The 16,188-nt window shown below is 43.8% G+C and overlaps 2 protein-coding genes and 1 long non-coding RNA gene across 3 annotated transcripts; 2 read left to right on the plus strand and 1 right to left on the minus strand.

Moving 5' to 3' along the window:
- The first annotated feature begins 1 nt into the window (after position 1).
- LOC130375237 (uncharacterized) lies at positions 2 to 4,227 on the plus strand. Its single transcript, XM_056582091.1, has 9 exons — positions 2 to 104; positions 887 to 983; positions 1,173 to 1,296; positions 1,706 to 1,863; positions 2,035 to 2,177; positions 2,426 to 2,603; positions 2,762 to 2,901; positions 3,501 to 3,663; positions 3,889 to 4,227. The coding sequence occupies exons 1-9, from the start codon at positions 88 to 90 to the stop codon at positions 3,952 to 3,954; spliced, it is 1,086 nt and encodes a 361-aa protein (XP_056438066.1). The 5' UTR covers positions 2 to 87; the 3' UTR covers positions 3,955 to 4,227.
- Positions 4,228 to 4,817: 590 nt separating this feature from the next.
- On the plus strand, positions 4,818 to 8,481 carry LOC130375269 (uncharacterized). The gene is made up of 3 exons (XR_008893824.1): positions 4,818 to 5,108; positions 6,274 to 6,387; positions 8,062 to 8,481. It is a non-coding gene; the product is annotated as an uncharacterized LOC130375269 (long non-coding RNA).
- On the minus strand, positions 6,625 to 15,751 carry LOC130375189 (nuclear receptor subfamily 1 group D member 1-like). The gene is made up of 8 exons (XM_056582088.1): positions 15,216 to 15,751; positions 10,597 to 10,911; positions 10,386 to 10,474; positions 10,039 to 10,183; positions 9,073 to 9,794; positions 8,537 to 8,722; positions 8,056 to 8,266; positions 6,625 to 7,792 (listed from the first exon to the last, which is right to left on the minus strand). Exons 1-8 carry the CDS (start codon positions 15,274 to 15,276, stop codon positions 7,587 to 7,589), a joined length of 1,935 nt encoding a protein of 644 aa, XP_056438063.1. The 5' UTR covers positions 15,277 to 15,751; the 3' UTR covers positions 6,625 to 7,586.
- Positions 15,752 to 16,188: the final 437 nt, after the last annotated feature.

The raw sequence follows: 16,188 nt of genomic DNA on the forward strand, positions 1-16,188 counted from the left end.
ATGGCTAAATGATTGGTCGGAAGTGACGCATCACTCTCTGCAAACCAATCATAGCAAGAGTTGCCCCGCCGTTATTTGAAAATACAAATGGCGACTGTTCAATCGTAAGTCATTTTTGTATACAGTCTATTATTAAACAAACATAGCATATCAACGATGTTAACAATGACATGTGGTTAAAGCTTAGTTCAATACTTTATATTTGTGTTCAGTTTTCTAAGAGAGTGGCAGTGATGTAGACAGCAAAGGCTTAGCTATAGAGGCTAACAATTAATAGCTACTATAAATATTTTAATGTCGAATTGTAAGGTGGTTTAGTGACGTGGGCAAACATTTTATGGCTTTAAACAATGGCTTCGAACGTAGTGGTTCCAGTCTTTTCCTTATTTCTGCTAATTATTGTGTATTGACAATTCTTTCTCTCAATTATTCCATCCGTGTGAACAGTTGGGGGATATCCCTAAAACAACGTAAACACTTGGGCTACTGCGATTCTATAACTGTCAAATTACACCTGTTTGTATCAGTATCTTTATCTATTATTTTGACAGTGCTTGTTGTGTTTGTGGAGCTTCTATTGTCGGGAAATATCTTTATGTACTGCATACCTGTAATTAAAGTACTATTGAGATCAGTTCAACCTTAGTGCACGATTAATCGTATATATAAATACTTGAACATAAAGTTGTGTATTATTAATGTTAATGCATTCCATTTAGAGCAATCTACGGAAGCCACGGTTATGTTCAAGCATAATGTTTAATGTTTTATTCAGAACTACATTTACAGCCAAGATGGATGTATTAAGAAGAGATGATCCATTGACCAAATGCATCTTGATGTCTTTGGTTGTTTAACGCAAGATCTATACTTATATTTATTAAAGGGTTCTGGAGAGATGTGACCCGGCATTCTTGGACCTCTATGGGGACCCGGAGCAGTCTGAATATGTGGAGGCGGACAGGATGCTTCTACAACTGATCGTATGTTTACAAAGTATACTTACCTGTCATGGCTTATGGAGGTCTCCATCTTGTCAAGTGTACATCACTTACTTTCAGTTTTCCAATTTTGTGATTGGTGGATTTGTTGATGATTTTTCCTATTTGTGTGGAAAATAAACGCATCAATGTTGTTTATTCAATGTCTCTGTTTTGTGTGTGTACGTGTAGGACAACCGTCGCATCAAGAAGGTTCTATGGAGACAGATGTCTGTCTTTGACTCAATGTTGTCCGATTTGGAGGGGTCAGACTCTTTACAGCAGCTACTGACACAGTCTTTCCCACCCAAACCTGGTAGGCTGACCTCTCCCCTTTCTTTCTTCCTCTCACATTTAAAGGGCCTCTTATGCCTCAAATCAAAAATGACTAAATTTTGCTCATCTTGCTGTTTCATTTCCTTTTGCAATTTTCCTTTTTCCTAAGCAGTGTCCTTGGAGGCAGTTACATGGTTCTATAGTCATGAATCTTGTCTCTAAAAGGTTCGAAAAGTGATAGAACACGATAACTGTACATTTTGGCCAGAAGCAACGGTTTATAATATACGCTGTGATTATAGGCTACCTGTAATGCTACACTGGTGCAGTAATATTATCAGCTGCTTCTTACTGGGTAGGGTAAACTGCAAAGATAGCCTAAGAATCACTGCGCTGAAAAATGGAAGGAATTGCATTTAAAGAAAATGCCCCTCTGTTTATAATTGAAGACAGCAAGGCGTGTTCAAGATGGAAGGCCCTGAAGGCGGAGACCAGACTTGTGGAAGAGGAGATAGAGGTCCTGATTGATGGTTTGCTGACGAGAGAAGAGCAGATCGTCAGCAAGCGACTCAGACTCGTGCATCTAGTCAAGGAGCTGACGGAGAAGGTGAACATGCTCTTGAGCTAGGGCTGCAATGATCTGGAGATAAATAATCATAGATCCTTTTCATAATTTATTTATCGTTAGTAATTTATCAAGTCCAATAACAAACAATTGCAGATTAATGTTGCAGTTCAGTTCAAATACTTGATTCTTTGGTTCTTCATAACTCAACAGAAGCATCAAAGCAAAAAGCTGGAGATGGCGCTACAGAAATCCTACAATGCTTTGCATGTGTGTGACGGTCAACTGGCAATTCTGAAGGCTGAGTCCGAGGCAGCAGTCAATTTTCTCGACAAATGGCAAAAAGTAGCAGAAGAGTGAGTGATAAAATAAATTAATAAGAGAACGGCCAGGGTCATACTGAAGAGAAATAATTACTTGGAAATTATATATCAAAGCCTTCCTATTTCTTAATCCCAAACAGTAAAGTTTCCTTGTTTGGCTGCCAATTTAAAATGTATGCATATCCTGACACTAAATTACAACCAAATAACCGACGTGATTTTAGCATCTGTGTTTTATATCTTATGTGAGTGTTTGTTAATTAATCTGAAACATCCACCAGGCTCCGAGGCTGCACGTCGGCCACAAAGGACCTCATGCAGACCAAGTTGCTGCAGTCCAACCAATCAGAGCTGGTTGTGGAACAGAGGCCCCTCCTCGCTGGAGGCCAGGTCTCCAATGATCTGTTGCCTTTGAGGCTGTCAGTCACCTGGTGCCCTGATGACCGATTCAAATTGCAGGTTAATGGACGTGTGTTTAATCAATAGATAAAGATAATCAATCATTTTTATGTCAAATCTTTGGCTCAATTCTCCCTGCGTCTGTGTCCTGGACCACAGCAGGTGGCTTATGAAAAGAAGGGATTATTGTTTGGGTAACGGTCTCTATCTCTCTGCAGGTGAACCAGGGTAAGGCTGGTCTGGAAGAGAACTGCATGAAGGGTCGTCTGTCTGAGCTGCCCGCCGCCATGCTGGAGGTGAGGCAACGCTACAGCAGCCAAGGGGAAATGCTGGGCGAGATACAGACTCTGCACAGCAGGTAAGGCACACATATAGAAGACACCCTAAATATATATCCGGCAAATAAACCATCACATATCATCAACTAGGTGGACTTGCAAGTGATTGATGCGAGAGATTACAATGGACAAATGTTTATGCGAACATAAATGTCACAAGCAAGAATTTATCTGATTCATTTTTACCTACATTCCAACTAAACAATGGGAAATCGTTTTGGCCTATCATTTTATGCTGATGATATTCTTAAGAAATAAAAAAATATATATATATATACCTGTGTGTATGTATGGATATATTATATATATATATATATATATATATATATATATATATATATATATATATATATTGACAAAAAATTGACATAATCGCTCTACTCAGTGGTGGGTGTAGTATGGATGAGTGGAAAGAATAATGTTGGGGTCTTGTATGGTGTAAACAGAACTTAACATAAGCCCAAAAGGCACCAAATAAAGAGGAAGCAGACAGAGAGCGAGGGTCGTCCCACACGACATAGCTTCTTTTAAATGACCACATGCATAGTAAATGTATTGTACATTGTGCAATATATATATATACTGAGTAAAACATGATTATACACTTATTTTTCTGTAGTTTTGCCATAGACTGGCGGCCGGCTCAGAAGCTGCTGGTGTACCTGAAGTCGGCCTCTGTGGTGTGTTCCCTGGAGGTCGAGGAGGGATACCCCAGGACGGGACATGTGTGTCTGGTCTCCATACGCAGGGACGCACTGCCCATTGACACCTCCATGCTGCAGGTACCCTTCAAGACTTACACCCCTGGAGTCTGTTTCTCTTCAGTAGCAAGCTAAATACAAATGAATAAACATTCATGTTGGAATATTAAGTATATTTTACTTTATTTTACCTTTTATTTTTACACATTACCAGAAATTTAGTACCAAGTAATTTCTAAAGAAAAATTTAATTGTGGATATTATACGTGTGTTCTTGAATGATGGTCTTTTCTGTCTGTTTTTCAGCCTCCTAAGAAAAAAATGAGCCTTACAGAGTGGCTAGTTTTCCTTTCCACTAGTCCCCTCGTCTGAAGAAAATGCTTTGTTTCTCAAGATTTTTACCAGACCTGTCCAAAATGTTGTACCTATTTTCCTGAATTCATCTCTTCCTCTCCTCCTTGACTACATTTTTCCTGTTTATAATTGTTGTATCTTCCCTGTGGTATTTATCACCTGTTCTTTTATAGGTTGGAGTTAGTGCATTATTCCACATGTTAGCGTTTGGTGCTTCACTTATGAAGTGATGTGGAAGTTTTCTACTTAAAAATATAATTTTATAAATAAAAATGTACACCTTATCCCATTGATGGCCCATTGTTCTTCAATATTATATATTATATTATATTTATGTTCAATCTTTGAATTCTGTACGCTACACTTTTCTAAACTAAACTACGTAATTAACGTATGCAGTACTATTTTTACACCACTAGATAGAGCGGTTACATTGTCATTGTGTTGAGCTGTCCCTATGGGACTCCGGAAAGTCTCCTCCCTTGCGACAGATAGCAAACATGCGTCGTACACGTGTTTGGGTGGCACATCCAGGCAATTACGTCATCTCTACGTTTTACACTAGGGTGGATAACCTAAACATATGGGTATGGTTTGAGTTTTAGCAGGACAAATATTCAGGTTTAAAACCATTCACACTTGTTTTATTTAGTTTTTTTCTCAAATGTCCAGGTATGACTGAATAACCAATATACTCACGACATAGTAGGTATGGTGTTAAAGTAGCCCAAGACCTATGACTGCATAAAAGATAAATATAGTTCCACACACATTGTAACAAGTGAGGGAATGTAGAACCTAGAGTTGAGAAAAACCTATAAACTTATTCAATAATTGAATATTACAATAGTCAAACACATTAAACACGAATATATTTAAAAAACGCAACACCCAAAAAGGTTTATGGAAAGGGGTTAGAATTGTTTCTGTAGATGGTATTATATTTATGTAGTCCGGTCTGAGTTCATCTCCTTCCCTCTTCCCCTGTCCATAACCAACGACGACATGGATTGGTCGGTACGGTTTCTGAAAATCAGTTTCAACCGACCAATGAGCGCAGAGGAAGAATGATATTTATTACGCGGCGGTGATTTGACCTACATCTTCCGTGCGAGTCGCAAATCGTCTCGGGCACACCGTGAGGCTCTCACTGCTGCTCGCGACTCTCGCAGGTATTTTTAAGTTAGTCCTGTCGAATACAGAGAGGTCATAATCACAGCAACTGCCATTGAAAATGCTAAGGTGGAAGTACTTCTGAGAAATACTTATGTTGAACAACGATGACTGTATGCAGACCTCTGAACACCGGCTCACAGCTCAATATTGAACATACATACAATGTTTAACCTTTAAGCATCAGCAGACTATAAAGAAAAAAGGTAAGCAAGCAGAATTAAGTGCGATGTAGAAGAAGACTAATGTCTGACCAAGACACCAGAATTACGTCACCTATAGGCTACTCAGTTTGAGATAAAAATGTAATGAGTGCACGTGCACCCGATTTAATGAATAGGCATTATCTTTATTCTAGATATGTTACATCATGTCCAGCCTCAACGAGAAACATAATAGTTAGCCTACCTCCACTCCTTTAAACCCTTTCCCAGCCCATACATTCGCCTTCTCTGACCTCATCCTGTGGCCTTTAGAATGTTTTGATTTAAACTACAGGCATTCAAAATGACAGACCGCGATCTGTGATCTGATAACCGACAGTTGGCCAAGGGCCTTATTCGCCTACCGGCCACCTTGGTTCCATCTTGTTTCTAAATGCTCTGACATGTTGGACACAGTATTCAGGTGCCCTACCCCGCTTGAGTTTGTATTCTAACCACGTCGGAACCCAAGATTGCCGCTACATAATTAAGGAACATTGCCGAATGCAAACACAGTATATTCTCCCCCATAGAAGTGCTGTGGTTGGCTATTGTAAAGCTGTCCAATACCAACACTGAAGGAGTCTAGAGGCAGATTGTGGTTTTCATAATTTTCCTATAAGACACCTTATGTACTTTAAAGCTACTTCAATGCCTTTCTTCAATTCATTTTATAATACTAATGATTTAGGGAGCTTTTAGTTGGACCAGGTGTTGGGAGTGTGTGTGGATTATGGCTGGTTTAAGCAGCCTCACCTGACAGAGGGATTGGACCCTGGGGCTGGGTGGGGCTGCACACCTGTAGAGATATCACACATTGTGTTATCTGTGCACAGCCATCTCCCCACGCACTCCGGGGAGATCTCCTTGATGGCAGCGGAGCACCCATTATCATGTTTATTATCACACCTTTGCAATAAACCCGATTTTATCACCACCCTACTTTGTCCTTTGGCTGGAGGAGCCCGGAAGATGTCCACTAGGTGAAGCACGGCAGCCAGGGGGTGTGTAGTATGGGAATGGCTCCTCTGGGCTGAGGCTGCTTAAACCAGCCACCAGCCACACTCCGCCACAGGTATTTCTAGATTTGACTACATTTTGTTAACTTTGTCCTCCTCAAGTTAAACAAAGTTAAAGGTAAAAGAATATGGAAAATAACAATACATTTTTTCTTACAGATCAAAGATCTTTTTTTTTTTTTCAAGTAATAATGCTTTTACAACATAAATACATACAATCAGGATATTTCAATTCTGTATAATGCATTTCATACATACAAGAATGTTTATATCTTTATATATCTGTGCCCCACTCATATAATATTTGCACTATGAGCATATTTCAAATTAACAAAATATATATATTTATATATTTAAGTGTTAAATACAGAATTTTAAAAACGTTTCAAGTATATTTGTATTCATGGTGATTTGTTGACAGTTTGTTACATGGTATTTATGTGTGATAACGTCACACTACTGCATAATGTATCAACTGCATACTGCATTTGAACTGTTTTATAATGCATACATGCAGTCCAGCCTATTGTGTGTGTGTGTGTGTGTGTGTGTGTGTGTGTGTGTGTGTGTGTGTGTGTGTGTGTGTGTGTGTGTGTGTGTGTGTGTGTGTGTGTGTGTGTGTGTGTGTGTGTGTGGGTGGGTGGATAGATGGCAATCTTCTCTCAGTAAAGTAGGCAGGGTTCCTCCAGATAAAGGTGGTCTTCAGAGGATTGTTCTGGTCTATTGTGGTTCCGGCAGAACGTTTTCTGCTCAGTACAATTCTGTCCTCATCAGTTTCAAGTCTTTTTTTGTTGAAGAGATCCATCTATTAAAGCAGATGTACTCAGTCTTCAGGGGCCTCACAGGGGGCGGGGGGGGGGCACTGAAGTGCCAAACTGAAGTGCCACTTCAGTTTACATTTTGACAGCTGCTTATTTTACCCAGGTTACACAATGTCCAAACTCTCCAGCCAACCTTAGCATCTAGTACACTCACTAGACCTGTGGTTTTCCGCGATATCATCACTGTGCGACAGCACTCATATCAGTTTCTCCTTTTTGAAGGAAACGAAAAACAATCAGAGGTTTCTCAGAGACAGATGTCTCAGTTCCTGAACTTTGGGCTGACGCAAGCGGAGACAACACAATGAAGCTCAAATGATTGTGACAAACCAGTTTCAGTGGTAAAGAAGAGCGCCTTAGCACGGCTCCATGTTGAGGATGACATTATCATTCATCATTGTCATCATCATGGGCCATCGGTGTGGTGTTTGTGTTCAGCCGTCGATGCGGAAGGAGAGAAGCTTCTCAGAGTGCATGTTGTTGAGGGTCCTGAGGTCGGAGAGCTTGAGCAGGACCCTGGTGAAGCGGGGCGAGTCGCCATGGTGATGATTGGGTGACTTGCTGACCAATAAGCGCAGAGCTTGAATCAGGCTCTCCTGGAGCTGCTCCACCGTGGTGAAGTTTTCGATGCCAGACCGGTCTGAGATGGCAGAGAGAGAGGATGATATTTAAGTTAAATTCCAGCTAATTTTTGCATCTCAAGTTCTATCGTCTTTTCTATCTTGACAATTTGCCAGATCTGTCTGAGGTATGGGCGAGACAATTTTATTTATATGGCACTCTTTGAACACAAAGGCACTTCAGAGTGCTTAACAGAGGCAGGTATCACATTATTTCTTTTTTTAAGGATAATTATTTGAAAGCAAGCATTGAACAAGCAAAGCCCCCTCCCCTTTTAATTACCTGCAGATACGAGCACCACAGCGGTGAACAGGCCCAGCTCCTCCGGGCTGAGTTCCAGTGATGCTAGCTTGTGGCTGAAGTCAAACATGGCCCCCAGCAGCTCGCCCATCCCCATGGCCCGCAGGTCCTCCAGCCCATAGGTGGTGCCGGAGATAAACGTCACCGTCTGTTCTCTCACGTTGAACATCGAAGCAAAGCGCACCATTAGCACCTGAGGAAGGAACAACAAAAACCATCAAATTGAGTTCAGGGTTTACTGGGAGATTAGGAATAAGGAAATCAGGGAGCAATAGAAAATGGCCTTAATTAGCAATTGATTTGTGTGCTATACGTTGAGATACATTCCTAATTCTTTCTTATACTCAATACAACAGTAGGTTACATACATCATTATTATGCTGACTGAAAATATGTATTAAAGGCTACAGTTGCACAAAGATGTGTGTGTGCGTGTGTTCTGGTTTTGTGTGTCAATACATACCTCAAAGGTGCCGGCTTTCAGCAGAGAGACCTGGTCGGTCTGTGACAGAGTGTTGAATCCTGGGATGTGTTTGGCAAACTCCACCACCTCCCGGACGGCAGGGCTGAAGGAGAGGGAGAAGTCCTCCCAGATCTCCTGGGAGCTCTTAGAGGGGTCTGCCCTGGGACACATGTTCATAGGACACGCCTGGACAAAGGGATGGAGAGATATAGAGAGAGAGATGGAGAGAGAAACATGCTACGTTTACATATCATTAGGAAAATGGACGAGGAGAATAGGCAGCCAGCTACATGTATATGGTAGATAGATACATAGATTGAAAGACAGATAGATTCTTTCTCTTTCATTGTCTCCCTTTCATTCTTTTTATCAAACGTCAATGAGAAGTAAATCTGCAGGAATATACATTTATTGGATTTTGTTAATTAATCATTGATCGAGACATGCACGCGTCCACTAACACGCACGCACACACAGCTGACCAGAAAGCATGACCTTACAGTTCACGATAGATATATTGATTGATCTGATCTTACCAGCATGATATCAGGTTGGTTCTTCATGGGAGAGTTCTGTCCTTGCTGTGCATGCTTGCCATGCATCTCTCCCCCAGGGAGATTGCTGTGGCGGTGGTTGCCGTGGTGATGCTGGGCCACGTAACCACTGGCAAAGTTGTTGTTGTTGTGGTAGATGGTGTTGAGTCCGTTGGCATGGTAACCACTTGAACACTGGTTGGAGACCCAGTTGTTTGTCTCCACGTTGCGGAGGGCTTGTTGGTGCTGGAGGTGTTGTTGACGACGTTGCGGCAGAGGCGTGCCGGGGTTGGTCAGTTTGTCGTGCGCATACAGGAAAGTCTCGCGGTGAGCACGCGCGATGGCACTGACGGTGGAGTCCACGCCGAGACTGGCGGGGCAGAGAGGAGCGGAAGGCGTTGATAGGGAGGGGGAGGAGAGGGCGGGGGGGTGGGACGTCAGCATGTCTTGGGGAGGAGGTGCACCCTGGGTAGAGGGAGGAGGCAGGGAGGAGGACATGGCCGGGGCAGGGGTCGAAGGAGACGAAGGTGCCGCCGGGAGGGCGGGCGGCTGAGGCGGGCAGGGAGAGGAGGATAAGGAGGAGGGAGGAGGGGGCGGGGAGGAGGAGAGGCTGGCGAGTTGGAAGTCGTTCTGCAGCTGGTTGTTGACCATGTTGTTCATGGCACTCTGCATCTCTGCCAGCATTCTCTGCTTCTCCCGCTTTGGTATGCGGCCGAAACGCACCGCTGGAGCGAGACAGAGAGAGAGAGGGGGAGGGAGAGAAAGAGAGGGGGAGAGAGAGGGGGAGGGAGAGAGAGAGAGAAAGAATACAGAAAATAGATTAGGAGATCGTAATGGCAGCACTTTCTCTCCAAAGATACCCCAGGAGTGCAGTGTTCTATAATGGAGCCCTTTATAGATTGGCCAGTGGGTTATAATTAAATACATCATGCTTGCTGCCAGCGGGGGCACCTTGGAGCATGCGCTCACCATCTCTGCTCATGCCCACGGAGAGGCACTTCTTAAAGCGACACTGCTGGCAGCGGTTCCTGTTGATCCTGATGATGGTGCAGCTTTCGTTCTTCAGACACTTCTTGTACTGGATGTTCTGCTGGATGCTGCGGCGGAAGAAACCCTGAGAGAACCAATGGAAACGTATTATTGGATGAAAAGTTGATTGATATCAAGGACTGGCTGGCTGTAACTAATTTACCATCAATGTTAAGTTCAAACAAATCTTGATCTGTATTTTGTTTGTATGTGTGTGTATGTGTGTGCGTGTGTGTGTGTACGTGGGTGCGTGTGTGTTTGTGTGTGCGCACATGTCAGTATCTCACCTTACATCCTTCACATGCATGGACTCCGTAGTGGAAACCTGAGGCCACGTCTCCACAAACTTTACATAGCAGGACCATGCCATTCAGCTCTACAGGAACACAAACACGCACACATTCAGTTAGACAGCAGGTCAAAAACAATCCCCACCACTAATAGCTGGAAGAGACCTCATAGTGAAATGTCCCTACGGCGACCTGAACTGGTACTTACTGGTCAGCCTCGCCACGGACTTGCCGGGGGCTGCTCTCAGCGAGCTCCTATCGTCACGGCAACGATGGGAGCCTCCTACTGAAGAGGATGAGGAGGAGAAGGAGGAGGTGGATGAGGAGGAGGAGGAGAAGGAGGAGGAGCCGTCCTCTCCACCCGAGCCGGAGCTGGAGCTGCCACTGCTGTGGAAGGAGGGAGGGGAGGAGGAGGTGGAGGAGGCGAAAGAGGGCTGGGAGTTGGAGTTGTCGCTGTACATGGACACAGGACTGATGCGCGCCTGCGAGCCGCCGCAGGAGCCCACGTAGGAGATGACGCCTCCTGCAGAAGAGAAGAGAAGGAGGAGACAAGAGAACATTGTGAGAACATTTCATGGTTAAACGTTGAACACACACACAAACACACACACAAACACACACGCACGCACACAGAGTGAGCCAACATTTGCAGGCTGTGTATAGGGTAAGCGTGGCTCCATTCTTCAACTAGAGAGAGGTGACAAGGGGTGGCCTCTGTTTCTATGGACACGTGCCTGAGATTGACTCTGTTGTATTTCACTGTCTCTTAAGGCAAGTAGGTGGTCCGGAGGGAGGTACGCAAGCAAGACAATGGATCCAGTCCTGTTACCATGAGAACCGATTGAGGCAGGGGTTCCTCAGGTGTTAACAGATGTCAAAACAACTGATTACTCGCTTTGCTCTGGAGCCAGGTACACTGCACAACATGAAAGATGGGGGGGCAGTTTTAATTTGATATGTGGACAGCAGACATTTTCTCCCTCTTTCCCCAAAACCCTCCCACCCTCTTTCCTCCTCTCTCTCTCTCTCTCTCTCTCTCTCTCTCTCTCTCTCTCTCTCTCTCTCTCTCTCACTCTCTCTCTCCCTCTCCCTCTCTCTCTTGCTCTCACTCTCAGTCCCTGAATAGCCTTCCATTACTGCCCGACCAAGCCCTAATAAATCCCATAAATGTCCCCTGTTAATCCGAGAAACTACAATATCAAAACAAAAGTGACAGGTCATAAACAATTTTGTAATACTAATAATAATGTAATAATTAATATGTAATATGAAAGAAAGCGTGAATGAAAGTACGAACAATAATAAGAAAACAAACAATGAATGAACAACTGAATGAGCCAAAGTAGAGAGGACTAAGAGCTATGATGGATGAGGCTGGATGGGGGTCTCCTTGAGGGCAGACCTCGCCTGGTAGTACAGGCTGGTGGAGCAGATGGATTCAGCCCGGAGCTGCTCCTGATATTGCCCAAATAGCCAGACATCCCCCTCATGAGCCCTGGCAGCGGAGCCGCCGCCCCCCACGGCTCAAGCCTCCGCAGTGCAGTGTTTGTTTCTCATTCTTTATTTCATAGGCAAGGATTCAAACGTTCAATGTGGGAAAGTGTGTGTGTGTGTGTGTGTGTGTGTGTGTGTGTGTGTGTGTGTGTGTGCATGTGCGGTGTACTAATGTTCTATCAATTGATCGGCGTTGGTTGGAACCACACGCAAACAAACATGTGCAAACACACCAACATGTGAAAACACATTAACGTACACACACATACACCCCCACATACACACACCATAGTGTGGTGTGTGTGGTGTCTTGTGGCGATACCCAAGACGCTAGTGTTTAGTATCTCTCTGGCAGGTGGGTGAGCCGACTAGGGCTTTGTTTTGTTTCAGATAGGGAACTTTATCCCCCCCCCCCCCCCCCCACTATGGCACTGAGGGCACATGTCACAGACACACGTGGTCTGTTCAGTGTTCTCATGCAAACATCGGCAACGACACACACAAACACGCACGCACACACACACACACACACACACACACACACAAACACACATACAGGGACACAAAACACAAACACACACACACACACACAAATAAAAAAAAATACACAAACACACATACACACATAAATACACCCACAAATAGACACATGACCACACACAAGCAGACACACATACTGGCCCACAAAACACACGCACACAAACATACATACACACACACACACACACACACACACACACACACATCCATATATGTACGCAAATACATTACAGTACCATACAGAACATCTCCCACCACACTGATGTCCTGATGTAATGCATAGCTCTAATATACTCTCTCTGATAATCAATTCATCCAAAAAGGTCCCACAGGCTGAGGTTTCGCGGGGCTCCGCTTGACTGATGGGCATTGACGGATGAGATGTGGAAAGATGACTGCCGCCAGTAGAAAACACATCGGTGCAAACTTATCTCAATGGTGTTGTCATTCAATACCGTCCTTGTTCGGTTTCATTTCAACTGAATACGTTTCAGATGACTAATGTCCTTTATTTGCGGTGTTGTTCATCTGTGAGAGTGAGGTTGCACTGTGTCTGTTGTGTTTGGTTCCAAGGGGACTCAGGACAGCACACTAGGACAGGGGTTGCTTGTGTAATATGGGGTTGACATCTAATATGGTGGATTCATTATTTATAGTCTCTTCTTAAACGTTAGATCCACAAAATATTGCAGCTTTATATATTTGTGTGAGAGTGTGTGTGTGTGTGCTTTTTTTTGTGTTTCAGAGATGGGAGATTTAAATTGGCTACGTGTGATAAAGAAAATTGCAAAATATCTAGATAATTATAGCTGCGTCAACATAACTAGTCAAGGTAACTTGCAAACCTCCAAATACGTCCCCATGACCACTCTTACCCTAAACAATAAAGTGTAGGCAGACTAGACTCACGACAAGAAACAGAAGGGAAATCCTGATAGAGAGATAAACCCAGAAAATATGTTTTTTGTTTTCAAATCAATTTAATTTAATTTTTTAGTCATTTAAATAGGAATGCTTGGGAGCGTGTTCGAGGCCATGCCTCCAACCACGTTTGGTTGGTTTGCTTGCTGCAGCCCGATTCTCCCTGGTGTGTACTGCTAGAGAAGCTCGTGTGTTCCAGTCTATCACGCCCCGGCGCCACGTGCGCCTTCAGAACAGCAGACTCGACAACGAGACTGCCTCTATGTAGCCACGCCCATGATAACACGCCTCGTGTTTCCTCCCGCCCTCTTCCGTGCGCTCACGTTTCTCCATTCATTCTGTACGCAGTACAAACACACTCGCTGGCGCTGTCCATGGTACTGGGGGGCGTCAATTATAGGCAAACGAAAACAAATAGCCTACACTTAGATGCAGAGGGATAATTCAAAATTTAAAAAAGGACTAGGGCGTGTTAAAAAGGTTTTTATACCAGATAGCAAGAAACAAGAATCGCCCCACTTTTATTAAATCTACACGGATTTTGCACGGCATACTTAGGCTATCCGGACTCATGTATGTGTTCATAAGATTTTGAGACAAAGAGAGTTAAATCTGAGAATAAATCATCTTGGGTCGTTTGCGCTTAAACGTTTTACGATCGGGGCGAGTATATATGGCTCTTGGGAGAGAGCCAGACAGGGCGAGCACATTGCTGGCCAACATGCGTCAGAGCGAGAGGGGGAGGAGGAGGAGGACACGGGGTCATATGGGGAAAGGGAGGAATGGACGTTGGAGGCGGACGGGAAGATGGGAGGGCGGAGACAGATAATAATGCGGCGAGGAATTATGCCATGAGCTTGGAGCCCTACTACTATGAACCAATCGCACGAGGTCCAACGAAAAAACAGAGCAGTGAAAACAAAACGCACATGGCTCTGTTCGCCGGTCCATGTGAACGTCGCCTGGAACACTCGCGCGTGCACATCACTGGGTTGCCAGTCCACCTGACACCAACCCCATCCCCCGTCACGATGACCTAGTTCCCCGAAATCATCTGAACACAAGAGGGTAGGCCTACCCCTGATTTCGGCAGGCTGATGTTTGCCAAACATCGAAGGCCCATGACTTATTATACACGTCACGAACTATATATTATTAATTTGGCATTTCTTTTTTTATCAGTTTAATGTTCAAGCCAATGAAGGCCTAACCCTACATTCTTATTTTTTCCTTGGGGTTACCTCAAAGGTTAATATATATAACCCCACTGATAATTATATATTATAGACCATTCATTCATTCATCATTTTTGAGTCCATGAATACTTTACTAAGATTTAAACATTTCAACAACATCATTTTGAGCACTGCACCTCCGATCCAATTGGTCACTAGTTGGATGAATATTTTTCTGAAAGAGTTGATGTCACCAAGACCTACACGCTAAGCAATTAAAATGACCAAATATAGATTGCAACCCTTCAGCAGCTCCTTGCTGAAAGGTTTAACATGAAAGGCCTACTTACATTTGGCACACGTTTAACTTTTATTATTTATGTATTTGCAGTCGAACATATTGAAAGCTCCGAGCATGGAGATCCATTTTGACGCACGGCAGAAGTTGGTCCATTGCGTGTGCATGCATAGCCTAGGTCTACATAGGTACTGTACCCACTTAACTAGTGGGGACTTTTCACCGTGACATCACACGGAAGAATATGCCACCAGAAGACCGTGTGTAAGGATTGGCTACACGTTGGTGGAGGTATTTGTGAATGAGGCCAAGTGCTATTGAAAACACCAGCCATGCAATTACTGGAATGGCTCATTCAATCTTCAAATCGCAATATGACAAGATTAAAACTTCGTTTACCTGTGTTGCTATTGTTGCTTGTGTCCATTGCAGTCGTCATGTTGAGCTCCAAACGAGTCATGCAGACCTACTTCGCAATCCGTAGATTTTTTTTCAGTTAGAAAAAAACGAAGGATCATCGGCGATCTCAAAGTTATGCGTCTTCGTTTTACGCTTTCTGTTATAGGTAAATTACGCGTGAGTCATAAATCAAACTACTTTGATACGGACATTTTTTCGGAAAGACACAATTGTGTCTGTGCAGGAAGCTTTGCATGAGGCTGCTGGGCTCTTCTATTTGACTGTGATGTGTAGAGAAAAAACGATTCGTGCTGTCACACGGTCTCGGTCTGTGTCGTTGGGAACTGCAGTTTGTCCCTCGGCCTGCTTTTGCTGTCTGGAAACCCTCTCTCTCTCTTGTCTTTCTCTTGTCTCTCTCTCGCTCCCTCCCTAGACAAGCAGGGCGCGCGCAAACAGCAGGCTCTCGGATCGCACGCGGCAGAAAACGGGACCATGTGACCGCGGGGAGAGCCTCGTGCCCCAGTGACACACTTTTTTTCTACAATCACATCCCTCTGTACTTTTGAAATCCTCGCGCACGTGGGGTTGCAGCTCCACTCGAAGGGTTGTGGGTCAATTAGGCTATTTAGAATATGATGACGTATCCTTTTATATATTAGCCAATGAAAAACTAGCGAGTGTTTTTTATGACAAGGAGAAAAATATATAAATCGAACGTTTCATCCATTCACCCTTCTTCCATGATCCATTCTTCATCTAATCAGCCAACCACCCTATCATTCATAATTGGTGCCATAAGAACAGACCATTTCGAAAGAAGGATAGGCAGCCCACTTGCCCAAATTAATAATTATGACTCAATCAAGATTTTTGATTGACGATTGCCACCTCCTCTCCCTAACCACCAGTTATGTTTTGTTAAATTACTCACAGCTGTGAGAATTACAGGCCACTCGTTACTGGTCCCTGGGCC

This window comes from Gadus chalcogrammus, chromosome 2 (genome assembly GCF_026213295.1).
Source record: "Gadus chalcogrammus isolate NIFS_2021 chromosome 2, NIFS_Gcha_1.0, whole genome shotgun sequence".
Classification (NCBI taxonomy): domain Eukaryota; kingdom Metazoa; phylum Chordata; class Actinopteri; order Gadiformes; family Gadidae; genus Gadus; species Gadus chalcogrammus.

What these genes read in the sequence shown, in the direction of transcription:
- LOC130375237 (XM_056582091.1), top strand. An exon ending in TGGCAAAAAGTAGCAGAAGA is followed by an intron (nt 2,178 to 2,425) that starts GTGAGTGATAAA and finishes AACATCCACCAG; the next exon opens with GCTCCGAGGCTGCACGTCGG. An exon ending in TTGACACCTCCATGCTGCAG is followed by an intron (nt 3,664 to 3,888) that starts GTACCCTTCAAG and finishes TCTGTTTTTCAG; the next exon opens with CCTCCTAAGAAAAAAATGAG.
- LOC130375189 (XM_056582088.1), bottom strand. Translation starts at nt 15,276, where the DNA reads ATGACTCGTTTGGAGCTCAACATGACGACTGCAATGGACACAAGCAAC. An exon ending in CGTGGGCATGAGCAGAGATG is followed by an intron (nt 9,795 to 10,038) that starts GTGAGCGCATGC and finishes GTCTCGCTCCAG; the next exon opens with CGGTGCGTTTCGGCCGCATA. An exon ending in TGAAAGCCGGCACCTTTGAG is followed by an intron (nt 8,267 to 8,536) that starts GTATGTATTGAC and finishes TTCCTTCCTCAG; the next exon opens with GTGCTAATGGTGCGCTTTGC.